This window comes from Calidris pugnax, unplaced genomic scaffold (assembly GCF_001431845.1).
Source record: "Calidris pugnax isolate Ruff unplaced genomic scaffold, ASM143184v1 scaffold8, whole genome shotgun sequence".
Classification (NCBI taxonomy): domain Eukaryota; kingdom Metazoa; phylum Chordata; class Aves; order Charadriiformes; family Scolopacidae; genus Calidris; species Calidris pugnax.
Window position 1 is genome coordinate 19,902,902 of NW_015090830.1, and position 19,175 is coordinate 19,922,076.

At 42.8% G+C, this 19,175-nt stretch overlaps 1 protein-coding gene across 1 annotated transcript; it reads right to left on the reverse strand.

Moving 5' to 3' along the window:
• Nucleotides 1–10,219: 10,219 nt before the first annotated feature.
• Nucleotides 10,220–18,017, reverse strand: STMND1 (stathmin domain containing 1). The gene is made up of 4 exons (XM_014940823.1): nucleotides 17,881–18,017; nucleotides 16,832–17,012; nucleotides 14,535–14,689; nucleotides 10,220–10,471 (listed from the first exon to the last, which is right to left on the reverse strand). The coding sequence occupies exons 1-4, from the start codon at nucleotides 17,962–17,964 to the stop codon at nucleotides 10,337–10,339; spliced, it is 555 nt and encodes a 184-aa protein (XP_014796309.1). The 5' UTR covers nucleotides 17,965–18,017; the 3' UTR covers nucleotides 10,220–10,336.
• Nucleotides 18,018–19,175: the final 1,158 nt, after the last annotated feature.

A 19,175-nucleotide genomic window follows, 5' to 3' on the forward strand; every position in this document is an offset into this window, starting at 1 on the left:
TTTTTATTTATTCAATATAGAACCTGAAGTGAAAAGTCCATTATTCAATCAGCTCTGAAGGGTGTGAGTTTCAGAAGCCAGAACAGGGAACTGAGATGGGAGAGCGGGGCGGAGTGCAGGGAGTGATAAGTTCAGTGTTAGCTGTTGGTTGACATTACAAAGATTGTTTTTGTCAAGGGAAGAGGTGGAAATATCCTTTCTCCTTTTCTATTTTTTTTTGTCTTTAAAGAAAGCTGAAGTTCACCATTCGCATTCCCAAATGCTTAAAAGCTTTCTAGATCGGCACTCTGCTCTCCCTCCAAGTTACCTTAAGAATCATGAGGAACAGATGCCTTAAAAAAACTTCTCCCTCTTCATACACACTTTGAGTTTTCTAAAATCAGGGATGCTTTACATTAGAAATCTTCAAACACCAAGGGAGCCCAGAGTCTTTGTGGACTGTCAGCTGTGTACCACAAAGCCAAGGTATTTTTGTAAGGCAGACAAGGTGCAATGTACCATAGTTAAATAAAAAGGTCATCTTTTGTTTTATGTTGACTGAAGCCCTCAGCAGTCCAATGGCTAGTGGAATACCATGGATTTATAGATCCTTAGTGAAAATCTTCAAGAAGAATATATATTGGTTAAAACTGTTAGACAAAGAAGCATATACAAACATTTAAGAATATATCTAAGAATGTGGCCACCAGTTATACATCAGCATTAATTGTACTGAACCCAAAATGTTGTGTAATATAGCCTAATGTTTCAGTCCTACACAAGGCACACCTGCATCTTTACGAAGCACTGACCTGGAGTCAGCCTGACAGCTCAGATTCCAAGCGGGCTATCTGTTAGCTTTGTGGATGGAATATAAGCAAGGAAAGATTCCACAAGTTTGCCCGCTGCTCCATCTAGTGCTTGTGTTCAGTATCCTATAGGAAATATCTTTTTCTTCTGAATACTGATGTTGTAGGAGAGGCATGGATATGCCAAGGAGCAGCTTAATTGCTGGAGAGCACTTGTAGTCCGCTGACTTCCTAGCTCCTGGGGGCTACTGATGTAGTCTTCTCTTTTACTGGCCTCTCGTTGTTTTTTTTTTTGCCTGACATCCTGCTATAGGGAACAAGTGTTCCCAAAGAACGGCTGAACTGCCTTTGCAAAGGGGTGATCTTCCAGGAACTCTTACAGGAAAAAGAGTATGTAAAGCACGAGACTTAGCAATTGCTAAAGCTGTTGGCTTAAAACCACAGTATTTGTGTCAAGCAGACTGGGTCCAGTTTAATGAATTTTGTATTTAATATGACTGTTTATTAACTAAAATAGCTCATTTCTACGAGGTAGGTATCAAATCATGGGATAATTCAGTATTTTAGCAGTGTACTCAAAGGCATATAATACAGAGAATAGAAGATGGAATATTGCATTTGTCAGAAAGGTGAGGAAAACACAGTTTCAGACAGGCTGTGCCCACTCTAGTAATTTAAAGAGTATCAAGGAAGGTTTCTGAATATAAACTAGATTGTCATGAGTTCAGTTGTCGGAACAGTCTCTGGTAGTTGTTACATTGGCCAGCTAACACTTTCCCTGGCAGCTCCCAGGCACAATTGAGAAGATACTCTGGATGAAGGACCGTTTAATAGGATGGATGTTGGCATTCCATACCATGTGACCCCGGGCATGTTTAATTTCCCGATGTCGATGAAGTCACAGCGTAACACAGTGTGTTACTGAGAATTTTGATCCCTTGTAGTCCTAGCCTGAGAGCTTTGGCTCTGTAACTCCAACTGTAATAGCTCATGTTTCTAGCTGTAGGCATCCAGGGAGCATAACAGGAAAGGTAATAGCTCTCACAGTTTGGTGAGAGTACAACTTCAGAAGGAAGTTTTACTGTCTAGCAGGACTTTCTACAGTTTGCAATTCTGCAGCTGGATATTACTTATTTGATTTTTAAGTAAGACTGTAGTCTAAGCAACTCTCAGAGATGCCATGGACAATAATCATCAGCTTCCATATCACTAGCTGGCTTTAGCATCTTCCGGAATATAAACAGGCTCAAAATAATGGAAGCAGTCATATCAGCATACTACAGTAGCCAGGCACTACATATTGCCACTGCACACTAAATACTCTCATGTGGAGGAGAGAAAATTTTCCCTGTGCTGTCTTTGTAAATCTTTTTCTGAATTTGTTTATGTTTACCGTATTCATTTTCTTTCTCCCACTCTTCTTTTCCTCCAAAGCAAAACTGCCAGAGAGGAAGAATAGGTCTAGCACCTGCCAGAGATGATCAAATATTAAAAATAAGAGATGGCCTGTTAAATACAAAACCTAGAAGGAACAAGAGAAAACAGGATATCGATTAAGTTGCAAAGAGCTGTTAGCGGGCAAGTCTATTTTGCTGTTTATGTATCAGCCAGGTCTTTATTTCAGAACAAATCACTCCACAGAATAAAATCCCAGGCAGAAGGGTTAATGGGGCAGCTGTGAGCCAGGGCACACAGGGGTCACACACCCGGGTAGAGCATTGGAGCTCTGCTCTGTCCTTACCCTCCCAGAGATAACGTCTATCAGCTGGAAACACATCTCCAGAGCTGGCTGCTTCATGGTAAGGAGAGGCTGTGACCAGAGCTTATGTACAATATCTCAAAATCTTGGCAGGAGAGTTCCATTAATATCCCTGACAAGATCTCTTTAACCCGTGCCTTCCTAATGTGGAAGACGACAGGAAAAGAGAGGGAATTCAGTGTGCTAGAGTTCCTGCTGTGTGTGATTTGTACTGGTTTTACTATACAGAAGATGACGCTTGTTTTATCAAATGCTTCATGGCTGGTTTTTTGTTGTTTTGGTTGTTTTCATTTTCAAAAGGAGGAGAGAAATAGTTTTGTTATTCCCATTCTGGGAGGGGTTCCACAGCACAGACTTTTCTATCCAAAACTATTCCAATATCCAGCACTCTGTCCTCTTTAATCCTTCCCTCTGCCCCCAAACTTTCCCTTGTGCATTAAGACCTAGGAATCTTCTGCCAATTGAGATTTCTTCAGCAGTTGCTTATACAGTCACTGAAGTTTCTTTTCAGTACTTGCTGATCCTGTGCTGGGAAGAGAAATGATGGTTTCTCTTGATGTGCTGCCTGAAATAAGAACTTATTGGCTCCTCAAAGGAAACCAGTGCTTCTGACAGCACTTGAAAAGCAGCCGAGTTGTTTTGAAATGTAAAATTAACATAGAAAAACAAAGGGAGGTTGAAGGCCCCTGATTCAGGTTTTTCATTTAAGATCCCTCTGTACCCTTAGTACTACAGCCAGTAATTAAATGTAACGTTCTGTATATATAGGAGGTCAGATGACATTATTTAATGGCCCTTCCTGGCATTAGGCTTCCTGAATTCATGCCAAAGCATCACATTGTCTAGCACAATTGTATCCCCACCATTTAGTCATTTAGCTTGGTCTGAGCTACGCTGACAGAGGCAGGCAGCTAAAGCAAAGCTTCAATAAAGCTCTGAGGAACTGAATTTAGTTTCATCATTGCAGATAATATTCAAAGCGTGCACAGAGCAGATGAGGAGACAATGCAACTTCACAAGAGAGAGCTCCCGAGAGGTGTTGCTGCGCGCTGGCTCAGCACTACGGGCTCTTTATAGAGCAGAGACTTACACAAAATACAACCATTTGGATGTTGAAGTCAAACGCCTCAAAATCAGATAGATCTCAGCCCCTGCCAGCTACTCCTGGCTGTTGAATATTGGGGGCTTATTTGAGAACGCTCCTTTTGGTCAAGGTGTGTATTTTGTTTCTCCCCGGAGATGGAGGGCACAGTGATCAACTGTGTCTTGCTTTTTGTGAGAAAGCTGTTTGTCCCAAACGTTCGCATGCTGCCTTCAAATGGGAGAATTTTGGTGGTCCAGCAGCAAGAACCAGTATTTTAAACGGAACATTCTTCTTCAGCATATAGAGGACTGCAGCGCAGCAAGGACAGGATGAAGCCTAGTGACTCCCCTGCATGCTGGAGAGAAGGCAAACTGGGTCAGAAAGAAGAACAGTGTCAGAGGAACACATGAACAAAATGAGGAAGGGAAGAGAAAGGTACAAAATCAGATGCCAGGGGAGAAGAAATGCAAACTTGTGGAGGGAGCAACTCTGACTGTGTTGCACAGGGAGCTCCAGCAGCACTCTTTACCTTCTTGAGAACAAGCTCCATGGACAAACGTGGGTGTCAGCCTCAGGCGAAGGGACCTGACCCTGTGCACTCACACCAGCACTACTGCTTTGCCTTCAGACAGATGCAAACCCCCATCGGAGCAAAACCTGGCCCCGATCCATTGATTATTTTGAATATTTCTTTCCCTTCCTTTGAACTCTTCATCTCACCATGGCATTGTCCTTCAATAGAGGTGTTACATGTAGGAAAAAGCTGGTAGGGAGATGGCTGGTATTGCTTTGTGTGGTAGAGTTGTCTTTGGAGTAAGAGAAAAAGCAAACTGATAGTATATGCATAATTTTACTTCCATGCATAATTTTACTTCCCTTTAACTTGTCTTTCTGTATTCTTGGAACTCTATTTTTTCCCCTTGCTTTTCTTCCTAGCGACAGCATGAACGAATAGTTATTGACATCTTTCTTTTAGCCGAGTATCTTAGGAAGCTGCGACCGAACGGGACAGTAGCATAAATGCAGTGTGTGCGATATATTCACCCTTCCTGTTCAAAAACTCGTGGAAAAGAAAAAAAAAAAAAAAGGCAGAAGCAAAATCCCAACCTCTCCGCTGGCAGCGTTGGAGCAACCAACGGGAGAGGGAGCGGATGGTCCCCCCCCTGCCACGGCCGAGCCAGCCGGGCTGGGGACAGGCTCTTCTGGTCCCCCTTTTATCACGGGAGAGGCAGCTTTTGCTTCGGCTTTGTGCTCCATCCCAGGAGAGAAGGGGAGGGAAGGGAGCGGTGCCGGCCCCGGGAGCTCCAGGGGAGTTTGGCGGGGCAGGGTGACACCTGCTGGGGGTGGAGGGGGAGTTATTGCCAAGGGACAAGGTGTCCTGCAGGGAGAGGGAGGAAGGCGAGGCTGCCTGGGGGTTAAAGATGCAGAAGCGGTGCCTGGGTCGAGGGAGGGGATTCCCCCTCCTCTGCTCTGCCCTGCTCTTGTGAGACCCCACCTGGAGTACTGCGTCCAGCTCTGGAGCCCACAACTTAAGAAGGACATGGACTTGTTTGGAGTGAGTCCAGAGGAGGGCCACAAAGATGATGAGAGGGCTGGACCACAGCTCCTATAAAGACAGGCTGAGAGAGTCGTAGTTGTTCGACCTGGCCTGTATCAGGAACAGCGTGGCGAGTAGGGCCCAAGAGGGGATCATCACCCTTTACTCGGCACTGGTGAGGCCTCACCTTGAGTACTGTGTCCAGTTTTGGGCCCCCTACCATAAAAAAGACATCGAGGTGCTGGAGCGGGTCCAGAGAAGGGCGACAAAGATGGTGAGGGGGCTGGAGAATAAGTCTTATGAGGAGAGGCTGAGGGAACTGGGGTTATTCAGCCTGGAGAAGAGGAGGCTGAGGGGAGACCTTATTGCTCTCTACAACTGCCTGAAAGGAGGGTGTAGAGAGGGGGGGGTCGGTCTCTTTTCTCAAGTCACAGGCGACAGGACAAGAGGAAATGGCCTCAAGTTGCGCCAGGGGAGGTTCAGGCTGGATATTAGGAAAAATTTTTTCACTGAAAGGGTTATCAGCCATTGGAATGGGCTGCCCAGGGAGGTGGTTGAGGCACCATCCCTGGAGGTGTTCAAAAGACGGGTTGATGTAGCACTGGGAGATATGGTTTAGTGATGATGCTCCTTGTTTGTTGTGTGGGTGTCTATGTTTGTCAGTTAGGTTGACGGTTGGACAAGATGATCTTTAAGGTCCCTTCCAACCTAGAAGATTCTGTGATTCTGTGATTCTGTGACCTGGAGAAGAGAAGACTCTGCAGAGACCTTATAGCAGCTTTCCTGTATCTGAAGGGGGCCTAGAGCAAAGCTGGAGAGGGGCTTTTTAGAAGGGCATGTAGCCATAGGACAAGGGGTAATGGCTTCAAACTCATTGCCTCTCTGAGGGGTTTAGGGCAGAGATTGAGAAGTCCCTGAATGCCAAGGGTATGAACCATTCAGCTTGCACATAACCTGAGCTCTAGTCATCCCAATGCTTGTCGTGCTCAGATGCCCGTAGCTCTGGCTCTGTTCACCCAGTTGCTCAGCCAGTTGGAGTTCACTTTCAGTAGGTGGCTGCCCTCTGGTGAAGCTCAAGGGAGCAAATTCAGGCAAATCACTCCTATGGGAATAGGTCTGTGATGGTTTTAAGTGTCTGAGGAGGGCAAACCCTGACTGGCCTGGCCTATGGAGATATTTAGATACTTCTGCCTCGTTTTCTATCCCTGCCCTAGCATGGGAGAAAAAGCATCTTTGCTCAAGTCACCCTTGCTTAGACTTGTGTGTCTCTCTCCCCGCATTCAAGACTAGCAGAGAGGGATCCGTGCTGACAGGGAGACTGGTGCTCCCTTGCACAGTTGCTATGGTGCTGTGGGCTCCTACTGCCTACCTGCTGCCTTCTCCAGATCTGTCAAGGGACGGGGATTAGTGCAAATGTGGCAGTGACACAAGTCAGCGGTGCTTTGTCGTGGGCACTGCTGAACTGTGCACCAAGGTCTTTGGTAAGAGACCCAGCAGTCACACAGGAGAACTTGAAATACTTGAAGATATTTTAAAAGCAGACACCTGGCACCTACTTGCTGCCCTGCTTTTTTTGTGTGTGTGCAAGCAGTTAGCCACGGCTAGGAGCCCTGCAGTTGTCAGCTATATCTCAATGTAATTTTATACACAGGAATATTCACAACATCCTGTTCCTTTGAACTCAGATGGAACAGCAGACTGTTCCTTTGCTCAGAAATGTAGCTTTGTTCTCTCCGCTTAGCTATTCTCTTACGCATCAAGAGACAAGTCCAACATCCACTGAAGGTAACGGAAAGACATGGTTAGTTTTCAATGGGAGTTGGATCAGTGTTCAGACAAATACACAATTCAGTAAGGCAGACTTTAACTGCTTCTCTTATTAGTAATACAAACATTAGTTTACTCAACAGAGAGATTTGATCTTTGTTTTTAAATTATTTCCAAGTTCAGAAAAGATTTAAACTGTGCCCAACCAGGAGTTTGCATCTTTTATTGCAGGAAAAGGCTCAGAAACTTACTGTGCCAAAAAGTATGAAATTGTGGGTTTCAGCTGGTCTTCCTAACAGAGGCAATAATTAAAGTTGTTGTGAATTCTGTATAAGGAGAAATCCATGCATTTTTTCCGAGATTGCCTTCCACTGCTTGGACACAGTGTTCAGCCTCTTCCAACAAGCATCCTAGAAAGACTCAGAATGTTATTCCCGCTGGTCTAATGGTGTCAGCCAGACCACACAACAACCCCTTGACAAATCATACACCAGGCTACCTACCTTTCATACCCACCCTGTCCCATGAGGTGGATGTGGAAAAGGCGCCTGTCCTAGCCTTAAACTCTCAGATGAGCTCAAGAGGGAGAACTGAGTGTTTCACTTCTGAAACAGGTCTGTGCCCTCCCCAAGTAAAGCTGACAAGCAAGACATTCTCATCCCACCACTTGAACTACACTGTGCCACAGCTTCATCTCGAATCTTTTGATTCTAGGAAGTTTTTCTAAGTAGACGGCTGTTAGTCACCTTATTATGACACCTGCAAAATCCTTCTTGTTTCTTGTTGCTTTTTTCAGGGTATCTTTGCTGCATAGTTGACTTGAGAGACAAGCAATCATGTCTGACACGCAGATGAGCCAGGCAGGAGCACATGAGTGGTCCTGTTACAAAAAGGCATCTTTCCTGATGCTGTGCTTCTCTCCCTGTATCACAAGGGCTTATTGGGCTTTGATGCTGCAGGGAGCTAAGATCCTCACCCAGGAAATAGTGGAAGAAATGGCATTGGCTGTGGACAGACCATCGTTTGTCCTTCAGAAACTATGGGAAGGCACTGGGAAACTATTAGCACTTGAGTAACTTCACTGCAAGGGGAGGCAAATCACTCTAACTTTGTGTAACAGTCTGTATAGAGATATATATATATGTATACATACACCAGTTTTTATTCCAAGCCTGGCCAGGTAACCTTAGCCTAAAATATCTAAGAGAACATCTTCAGTGAAAAACCTGGGTTAACTGTGTGGTGAGAATGTACCCTCAGATCTCTAACTTCTCCTATCTGTCTGATTGTTAGATGATTCTGAACCAGCTGAGTAAAGTTTCTCTGTTTCCTAATTTTTGTTTTTCTCTTTTTCCTGTTTTTCTACTGTTCTTTCTGGGCAACATAGGGTGATTTTCAGGTTTCCTTCTGTGTTGTTAATAGAGTTTTGTCATAAAACCTGCCGATTTTGCCATGCCTGTAGCTCAGCTGAAAGAATAGGCTCTTTCTGATGAACTGCCTTACCTCAGGTGGGATCCCAGCTGCTCAGAAAATGAGATGAGCTCTTGCTCCTCCCCTTAGTGATTTAGTACAAGTCTGGCAAGAGAAGAGGTAGCAGGAAAGATTTTTTTCTTCCTTAGAGTGACAGGGAGAACTACTTTGAGACTGTAAAAATAGGGACTACCTTTTTGTCTGTTCTTTAGTGTCTGATCTGTGATTTAAGAGAGGAGTGGTCCTGTGATGCAGCTGAATTTATTTGTTTTGGAAGGTGGAAAAGAAGAATGTGTCACCTGTAGCTGAAGGTAAGAAAGTAAAATGCTGGGGTGGGAGCAGGGGTGAGCATGGTGCAGGATTGATCAGGGAGAGAAGTGGGTAGAGCCTGTGGCCCCAATGGAAGTGGGCATGGACGTGTTTAGTGATGGACCAGAACAGAGTGGCAGGGCTGATAATGGGGAGAGCATGAACTGCACAATTGCTTTACTTGTTGCTTTTGGAAGAGCTGGCTTTAGTAAATGTTGTGTGTGCTTTGGAGGTAGGGGATTCCAAAGTCAAAAGACTGACCGCTCTGTAACAGAAACATCTTCTTCCTCGTGGGCAACCCCCCTGTGCTTTATGTATCTCAGATAATTGTTTTCTCTGTTGCAGTTTCAGTATTTGTTCTGTCCTTCCCTTGTATGCTCAATGCTTGTCAAACACGTGTTCTTGGGGCCTGCTGTCACCTTACTATCTGAAGCTCTCACCTATTTGCCCGTTGCTGCGTATAGTAAGTTAAAAGTCCTTGTTCTTACTTTTTAGGGTCCCACCATGTTCTACCCCAAGTCCCTGCTAGTCAACTTTTTCTCTGTACACTCCTGCTTTTGTGCCTTTGTATGTCTTTCTATATCATGTCTTTCTCAACCTCCTTCTCCCTAGGGAAGGGAAATCTTTTTATGGAGCCATCCAAAAAGTGAGCCAAATTTAATAATAGAACAATAAAAAAAGTAAATTTGATAGAATCATATAAATGTGTATATGCTCACACTTAGTGACTGGCTGGTTACTAATTTGTGTCTTCCTGGCTCTTCTCATCTGTTTTGCTACTTTCAATTAGTGTATAACAATTAAAATTAGACACCATCTCTGCAGGTGTGAGAGGTTAACAGCAAGACTCAGCTGTGCCCCATGATAAATAATTTACTTGTGCCCCCAAGTAAAACAGCTGCAGAGAGCAGAGCTGTTCTTCATTTTTGCAAGACAGCTTAGATCCAACTTTTTTTATTGATGAACATATAAGTTGTCAGACTCAATGACAGAGTCCTCTGTATAATTGTTTGTGGCTTCTACTGCAGCTATCTCCTTCGGCAGTATCCCAGGCTGACCATCAAAATGTGAGGGCTGAGGGGTGTCTGTACCTTCTTGACTTTCAGAACTTGGGCAGTCCTTTTCAGTCTCATTACCTGTAGTTTGGTGGGGAGTTGCTGATAAAAATGTGATTAATTGTGGCATTTTCTTCGGTTCCACTTCCCTAACTTGTAACAAAAAAACCCCACTGCTTTGTAATGAAGGCTGGAAGTAGGTATGTGCCAAACACTTGCAGCAGTTCTTTCTATCTTTCTACCTAGATGTGATCAGAATGTTACTCCAGTTAGAGCTGAATTTAGTCAATTTATTCTGGTGTCTGTGGAAGATGCATCTTGTGCTATAAGAAAACAAAGACTGCTCCAGAAGTTTCTTCTCGTATGTGTATTTTTAGAGCAATCTTCCAGGCTTTCAACAAAAATAAACGTGGACTTCCAGCATTTATGAGATGAATATAGGACCCCCTGTGCTGCTGCTAATCAGGTTTTGCTAGTAGGTTGTACGTAAACTGTCTGTTATCTTGATTTGTAAAAAGTAGAGGGTTTTATGTGATGAAGCAAGCGGTGGAAAAATACACAGCGGAATTAGATGACCTGGTTTTTTGCTTCAGCAGAAGTCTTCATGTCCTTCACTGTAAAATCACCCACTTCCGTGTTTCCAAACTGAATTTTTTCCAGCCTAGCTGGTGGCTTCTTCTGTGTCTTTTCCAGGGCATCTCTCTGTAGAAACATTAAAAGCTTTCAGCAGAGTATATTTTGATGTTGGGGTGACACTTTGCTTCTTGCCTTCTGCTTTTTTTTTTTTATGTATGGAAGTGATGGACTGTGAGAGCAATGAAAGCATAGAAATAATGATGGGCTAATAACCTCGGTGCTCACTCATGAATGAGTGTTGTCTGCAGTGAGAATTACATTTTTCTGCTGAGTGATGTGTCTGTGAAGCTCCCAATGTTGCTGTACACCCAGCAGATGTGGGGATTTGGTAATGAGGGCCTAAGTATTTAGGGAAGTTACTTTATTACTGCTGAAGAGACTTAAGAATGGTTTTGTTAGAGCTTTGTAATCATGGTACTGCTGGCCGCTGCTGCATACAAATGAGCAGTCCAGTGCAGCCCAATCCTAGAGCTCTGCTGCTGAGGGTAACGCTTACTCCTGGAAAGGTGTGGGGATTATTTGATCAGCCAGGAGGCTGAATTCTACTATTTTCTGTATGATAAGGAGTTTTAGCAGTGTGAAACCCAAACTAAGGACCTGTAGTTGAAATAATCACTATCCTGTTACAAGTTTCCCAAGTTGTCTGCTCTCCAGACTTCTATTGCCATAAATAACTCTAGAAGTCAGGCCTCGCTGCCAGAAGTGTGAAGTGCTGCAAATAGTATAGAGTATGACTCACTCAGTGAGATGAAGGTGGAGCATGATTCAGTAGGAAGAAAACTGATATACAAAGGGGACGTTTTGAATACAGATGACACACAAAAAATCTGAACAAAGGAATGTTCAATCATCATAAAAATGAAACAAAAGACTCTTTCAGAAGGCAAAAAGAAAGAAACTCTTCTTTCTAATGACAAAGGCCATTCTAGCAAAAGCCCAAAGTGGGAAGGTATGACTGAGTGTGTCATTCCTTACACAAGATAAACTATGGACTGCATAGGAAGAGATGAATGGAAAATTCTTCCCAGTATGTCCAAACTAAACAGGCTTTAACAGAATGATACGGGGTTGGAAGGGACGTCTGGAGATCATCTAGTCCAACCCCGCTGCCAAAGCAGGTCCTCCTAGAGCAGACACACAGGAACGTGTCCAGGAGGCTTTTGAATGTCTCCAGAGACGGCGACTCCACAGCCTCTCTGGGCAGCCTCTTCCAGTGCTCTGCCACCCTCAAAGTAAAGAAGTTCCTCTTCATGTATAGAGGGAACTTCTTATGTTTGAGTTTGTGCCCATTACCTCTTGTCCTATCACTGGGTACTACTCAAAAAAGGCTGGTCCCATCCTTTTGACACCCACTCTTTAAGTATTTATAAGCATTGATCAGATCCGCCCCTCTGCTCCCCCCTCCTCCAGACTAAAAAGACCCAAGTCCTTCAACCTTTCCTCATAAGAGAGATGTTCTAGTCCCCTAATCATCTTTGTAGCCCTGTGCTGTACCCTCTCCAGCAGTATCCTGTCCTTGGAGCCTCTAGCAAGCAACCTCAGCAAGCAGGTTGCTTTCCAGATTGTTCTGTGTTTATATAAGCAGAGAAAAACTTAGCTTGGGGCTAAACAGTTTGGGGAGATCAAGAGTCCTCAAAGCTTCAAGAAACTCACACAAAAAACTAAAAGCAGTGGAAATGCTAAAATAGTAACCTCTGTGCATCCCTTGTAAATGGTAACCCATGATAAATGGAGCAAATTCCCATGCACTGCTCTGTTTGAAACTACAGCTGCTTGTGCACTAACAGACTAAAGTGCTCAGTGCTGCCTATAATTCAACTCCTGCTGCTTCTTGGGAGTAAGGGTGTTTGTTAAGAGTTTAATGTAACTCTTTAGGGGTGAGGATTAAACTTTTTCACCTTTGACATCAGCTAGAATATTTTTGAAACACTGGAGGGGGAAAAAGAGCAGTTACTTCCTGTCCCCCCCTTCCCTGCCAAATGCTGAAACATAATCATGCAAAGAATCCTAGATACCTCTGTCTTGGGTGGAAACTCTGGATCTGCTGGCTTTTTTAGTAAAAGCCATGGTTAAATTTGTAGAGGCTGGCTTGCAGTGGCCTGTATGGCTCTTCCTTACACTCGACCCATAAAATGTTGCTCTCAAAAGCATTGCTCCTTTAGAGCAGTAATGCTTAGGAACAGGTATAACAAGGTATCTTAACCTGTATTGTTTGAAGTTCCTTCCTCAGGATGAAGTGAGGGATGGTCAAAAGACTGAAGGCTTCTAGCTTAGGTGTTGCACAGTGTTGGCAATGGCAGGAGATCCTGGGAAGACAGGTAATGCTGCCAAGGGTTCAGGGATGCAGATACTTACATGGAGCAGAACTATGCACAGGAAGGGCAAGCTCTTGCAAGGATATCACTATCTCCAATATTATTGTAAAAAATAATCTCAAACCTGGTTGTACTAGTCTTTCATAGTGGTGAGGTCCGTGAGCTCATTTTTCCATTGAAGGTAGTGGTGGACTGAATCTCAGCATGAAGCTGTTAATGCTTATTCTTGGTCAATTTCAAAAATTCAGGTGTGACTTTACCTGTATATTAATGCTCAAAATCCAGAGCTGCACGTTGTAATTTGGAATATGTCTGGGTAATAAACCTTTTCTACTGCATCTGTGTTCAGTGCGTAAGTAATCTGCTGGATTTGAGCTCTAATGTAATAAATTATTCTTACAGGAGGTAGCAAAGGCCAAATATTCTATTGCTACTAAGGGAGAGCTAATAGTTAACAGCTAGTGACAGATTTATGTTTTCACTTGTAGGTTGCCCAGCAGTAGGCCCAGCTCAAATGCAAAATATCACTTGGAAAAGTTGGCTTTGTTAGCAAAAAGTACAAGGCTCGTTTTTAAACGCTGTACTGATTTTTAAGGGGAAAAAAAAAAGCAGCTCTTTCTATCCTCCTGTTGGAAGAACAGAAATTCTCTAAAGAGAAATAGCACAGACTGAATTTCTGTCAATAAAAGAATGTGTAATTTAATACCAGACAACTTTTTAATATAGGAGGGGAAAATAGAACAGATACCTATCTTCATAAGGGGGGAGGAGGAGAGTACAAAAACCTACCTGCAGTATGTTCCCTAAATTTAGCCAAAGAGGGAGTAATCGTCTCAGACACTCAAAAAGAATCTGACCTTGGGAAGTAAGTAAAGGTTACAGATATGCTGTACTTGGAGACCCTCCAGCACCATTTTCCCAAGTGCTGGCAATAGGAGATGTGCTAGGCAGCCCCAGTGGCCAGACTGTATGGTGGCACTTGCTTATTTAGTCCTTATGAAAGTTTCTGTTTGATCTTCAATATTATAAGTGGCCAAGGTTAGAGGCTTGTGAGTGGCTTGCCTCAAATGACAAAGCTACTCAAAATCATCCTTGGTTTAAGCTTTAATTGTTCCTCGTGTCCAAGCAGAGGTGGGATCATGCTTTGCACATATGTGCTGACCTCCTTCCAAACTCCCTGAAGACCTTCTTCCTCTTGATATCTCTATTTGAAACCCTATGTGGGAGAGGCATCTGATCCTTAATGCAATGCTTGACAACAAGGAATAAGCTTGAGTTCAGGAGCCAAAATAAACCTCAGGTTACCATTCAGAATGAAAAAAGGGACGCTGGCTTCTTACTCAAATATGAGCTCTATAATTTTTCTTAAAATCTAGTTTGTAATGTTTCTTAGTCTGAGATCAATTGTGAATTGTAGATTTCTCAGAAGTGTGATTATTTAGGACTTCTGAGGCCTTAATTTAAGTGTAATTGTAAGCCCTGACAGCAGTATTTCTTCTACTTTCATAGACTTGAGAAACAACTTAGTGGCATGTAACTTCCGGTGAGTTTTTCAAAGAGCAAGTTCTTAGTACTGTCACTGTCTCCTTTGTCCCCATTTTAAACAAGCCCAGAAGCTGTGAACACCTGAAAACTGCTGCCAGCTTCTGTTCTATTAACACCTCCATAATACAGTTCTGTCTTTTAACAACTTGCTTCTGAAGTCTTAGAGTAGGTACGCCTGGATGCTTTGTGGGTGCAGAAACTGAATCTCAGGGTGTTCACAGCAGGGTGAGAGCTGTAGCAGGGATCCTGTCTCATATAATGACACTTACCTTGTTTTCATACACTTCTCCAGTCCTGGCAATGGTACTTTGGCTCTTGATTATTCCTTGCATTCTCAACTCCTCTAGAATGTCTGATGGTTTTTGCCTCTCTGTTTTCTGTGAGGGCCATGATTTACTGATGAACTCGCTGGCGAGCAGTGCATCTTCAAAAGATGAAAACATTAAAACTTAATACTTGTAGGGCAGTTGGCATTCAAACAAAACTCCGTGATGTATTTCCAATGCTAGAGTTCTTATTTAAGAGGTTACATACTGAGAACGTCCAGTGAAAAAGGGCCGATCAAAGCTCTCTTCACTGCTTAAACTTTGTAATAAGCTTTTCAATGGCTTGAAAACAGGTGCAGGTACCTACTTCAGTTTCTCACTGTAGTCAGTTGCACCCAGAGGGGCACATTCAGGAAGGCATGGAAGTGTGTGCTAAAGGCCTGTGAAACCAATTTTTGAGCATGTTCACAAAACGGGTCCACAGGGAGCTCTTCACAGTTCAGGTTCTCAAGGGTCGTGGAGAAATCCAGGCTGGGATGGGATAGTCTCAGCCTATTATTAGTAGGCCTGTTTGTAAAAATCACTGTGCTCTTCTGTTCAATGAACCCAAACTTTCATATGCTTTCGTGGTCTATGATTTTTGCTATAACAGCATTGCTACATTTGAGTCTGATCATAAGCACTCTAACAATTATATACTTATAAATAGCAATTAAGAATAAAAACCAAATTGTTTTGATAACCCTTCTGAGTGGCTGTTTAGTCTCCGCATATTAGACATGAATAAACAACGAACAACTTCATTGCCAAGACCCATCAGGTTTTTCAGCCCTCAGTTGACAGTTCTACCATCTGCCCAACCTCTATTGGCAGAAGTTAGAGCTCTTGTATGAAGAATGCTTGGACCAAATCAAACTCGCAGTTATCTGACATCTGCCAGTCTTTATAAGCAGAGTGGGTATGACAATGTTGGCTTATTTTTAAGTCATAAAACAAAAATACAGAATATATACCATCTTGTAGAAGCTGACTCTGTACCTCTCCTAAAATAACTGAACCGGTCACACAAAAAGCACTGGGATTCAGCTGTCAGTCAGCACATGTAAATGCTAGAAGCCAGTACACAGCAAAACATATCCTGGCAAAAAATGAAAGTATGATGAGTGGGCAATGTTGACAAGTGATGCGAATTTGTATTGGTTTTACTAATCTATTCATTGAGGAGAAAAATGCAGTTTAAATGTCTTAGTATGGTATGGGTTTCTTTTTGGTCTTGAAACAGAAGATTGAAGCATGATTTTAAAATTGTTCTGTTTAGAAGTTTCCTGTGAAGCTATGTTTTTTGGCAAGTAGGAGGAAAAGGAGCTTGAAATTAAATGAAACACTTTATTTCAGATCAAGCAGATCATTTTGTTCAATCTGAAATGGAATCCTTTCATCACGTCCTTCTGTGGCATTGGGAGTTAAGTCCTCTTTAATTAATAGCAAACACCAGTAATTATTCCTTTTGTGTTCAATTTGAAATATTTTATTACAACCCTTGTTTATTACAAAGAGTAAACAACTACTGTAGATTTTCCATTTAGTGTGTTTGTGAAATGTAAGCTGTTCGTGGCACTTGAAAAATACGAGAATTAAACTACAAAATTAGGGGGGTTAAATGTGCCAAAGATGGTGCTGCTTTTCCATTTGTAACTCTTACTATAATGGTATCCTATGATTATAGAAAAGTTTGGGGTTAAGTATTCACTTGTACTTAAAAAAAATTTAGAAATTCTTAGCAGACCTTTGCTTATCTCTATGATGATTTCTGGAATTTTTATAGCTTTTGCTGTATGATAACTGGCCCTGCAGCTTTTGACTGCAAACTTGCAAAATAACATGGTATTTATTCACTGTCTCTACCTGATGACCGTTCTGTTGTAAAAACTGACTCGTCGTAAGGGCAGACTGGCAGCCCTGGTGTAGGCAATACCTCTTCCCAGTGTGCCATAATCTCAGTTAGAGAAGGGCTGCCCCTGGGGACAAGGCTGAGTTTGTTCCTTTGATCTGTTGCAGGCATCTGCCAAGAAAAGTATCTACCCTGCTGCCTGCTCTGGTAGTGAGGGTTGAGTCATGCTGCAGGAAATACTTTCTGCTACTATCGCTTGGTTTTAAACCAGTGCTAAGAGCTCAGTCCTTGTGGTGTTGCAGCATGAACGTTTCTGGGTATGGAAGTTGGCTGTAGCAATAGATTCCCAAGGTTATTTGCTTGTAGGTGTCCATTTGTGGAGCTAGTATGAACTTCAGCTACAGTTCACCTGTGCTTTGTGCGTTGCTGCTCTTCTGAGAAGATATAAATCTTCCTGGTAGCTCCTCAGGGGAGTCTGCTTCACTGGTCTCATTTTCAAGTTTGTCTCCATCCTTTGAAGTGCCTGTTGGCCCAGCTGCCCCATCCTGTGAGGGGACAGCCTCTGTTCCAGCAATGCTGTCATTTTTAGTCTACAAGAAAATGAAGAAACAAATGAGAAAAGCTCCCTGGGCTCCTAAACACTTTGAGTGGTATCTAGAATAGCCCATAGAATTAGCAGGTTCAGAGGGGAGTGGAAGACAGAGGTGTTCCTCATACTTATCTCTGTTCTGTCACAGGTGGATGTTGATGGTGAGGAAAGGTCTCTGAGCATTTTGGAAATGAAGCAATGGCCTTAAATTGAAGTGTGTCCATAATCCTGTAGGCTGTATTGGAGTGTTTTTTTCAGTACTTAAAATGCCTTCTGCATGTGCATCATTGGTTAGAAATTTAAAACTGAGTTTTAAATTAGCACTTGATAAGGTGTTAACCTGTGCATCTTCTAAACAATAGCTTTGAACCTCCAAAGAATGAAGGATCAAAGTCTAGAAGTATTCTTGTCTCTTCTTTATGTTTGGGCTTGAGCCAACTCAACTCTGCAAACTTCACAAAGTGGCCACACGTGTTTATCCTATAATATTTGCATAAACACAAGCCTCCTGCCTCATAACTTTTTGAGGAAAACGCCACCTTGCTGCAGTGTTGTAATTCATCACCGATGTGGGAGACAAGTGCCTCTAATCGTATCTTTAATGAGGCAAGAGAGACAGACTGTAAAAAGCCACTTTTCAGGTTCTGTAAAATCAGGTCACGCGTGTGGCCAAATGGTGAGTTTGTTTCCCCTGAGCACAGGGGTTGTATCAAGCTGAGTGAGTGATAGCACTTCTCCTAAAGAGCTCCCTGACCGATTCAGAGCTACCATTAACATCAGCAAAACCACTTCTCTGTATGTATATGCCCTTGTATGCTGGTATGGACATCTAAGATATCTCCTAACATACTTTTGGAAGAAATCACTACCTGGCTTTTGGCTTCCTGGTTGTTCTGTAGCTCCTCAGAAGACAGCTGTGCGTCAGCGACCCTGTTAGAAATATTGCAGCCCATGGTGAAACTGTGACCATCTGCTTCTTGCTGCAAGTCCAGGGAGTAGGAATGCCCTAGTCTCTTCCTGGGAGCTTGGTTAGTCGTTATCACCATGGAGCCTAACTGTTGCCAGGGCCTGTTGCTACAATAAATAACACCACAGAAGGCTTTCTTCTTACATCCCTGGCATACAGACGTCATCATCTTTGTCCAGGCACCCTCATCTGAAGTTGAGAGGGAATGTGTTTCTCCTGATCAGCTTGGGATGTTGGTCTGAGCACAGCAGATCTCTACAGGTCATTCAGGGGGTTAGTGAACCTTCTATGGGAACTCAAGCAAAGACACTTGAGGATCTCCAGGCTTTTTTCCTTTTTCTTTCTTCTTTTTTTTTTTTTTTTTAGATGAACAAGATACTGTCATGTAAAATACTCACACATTTTTAGTCTCTGGTTGGATTTCTTAAGTATTCTTCAGCACCATAAGCAATTTGAAAAGATGAGTGCTGAATTTGAAATTCCAAGCAGCAAGACAAGCTTTTAGATGGGAGGAGACATAGTCAGGCAATAGGGACAGGCTACGACTAGGGGAAAAAGTTTTAAGTGTTTTTTTGATATCGCTGTACAATTTCTTGATTGCTGTTTTTGAGTTTGTTCATATCCTTAGAAGTAGATGTCTGTAAGAGATTTAAAAAATAAAAAAAGCAGCTGTGGTTTATACTTCCAAGAGGTTGTTGCAAAAGATAGCAGAGAAATGTTAAGGCAGTGTTGTCAGTTGAAGATCGTGTCTTGGTTCACTTATGCTGAGATCACCAGCTGTTATAGTTAAAGAAATAATTTTTTTTCCACAAATACTCACATGAAACAGGCTCTCTGTATGAAATGGAAAGATTGAAAAACCTGAAGTAATTATTAATACCTAAAAGGAATTATTATTTTGTAACTTCCTGAGACCCTGGTAACAAATGAATGTCAGCGTGTGACCTCGACCTGATTCAGACTGGAAAACTTTCTGTAAAACTTGCCAAATTTCTTTTCCATATATGAGAAACAGAGATGTTTACATGACTAATATCTTTCAAGTAGTAAGGCTGGTGAATTTCCAGAATCAAATGAACCCCAACACTGAGACAGAGTGACTCCAGCCTAAGAGATCACTCTGGATGGATGGCTGCAGGCAGCCCTATGTGTTCCTCTTGTCTCCGGTCCAAACCCTCAGCTGGTCTGGTTGGGAAG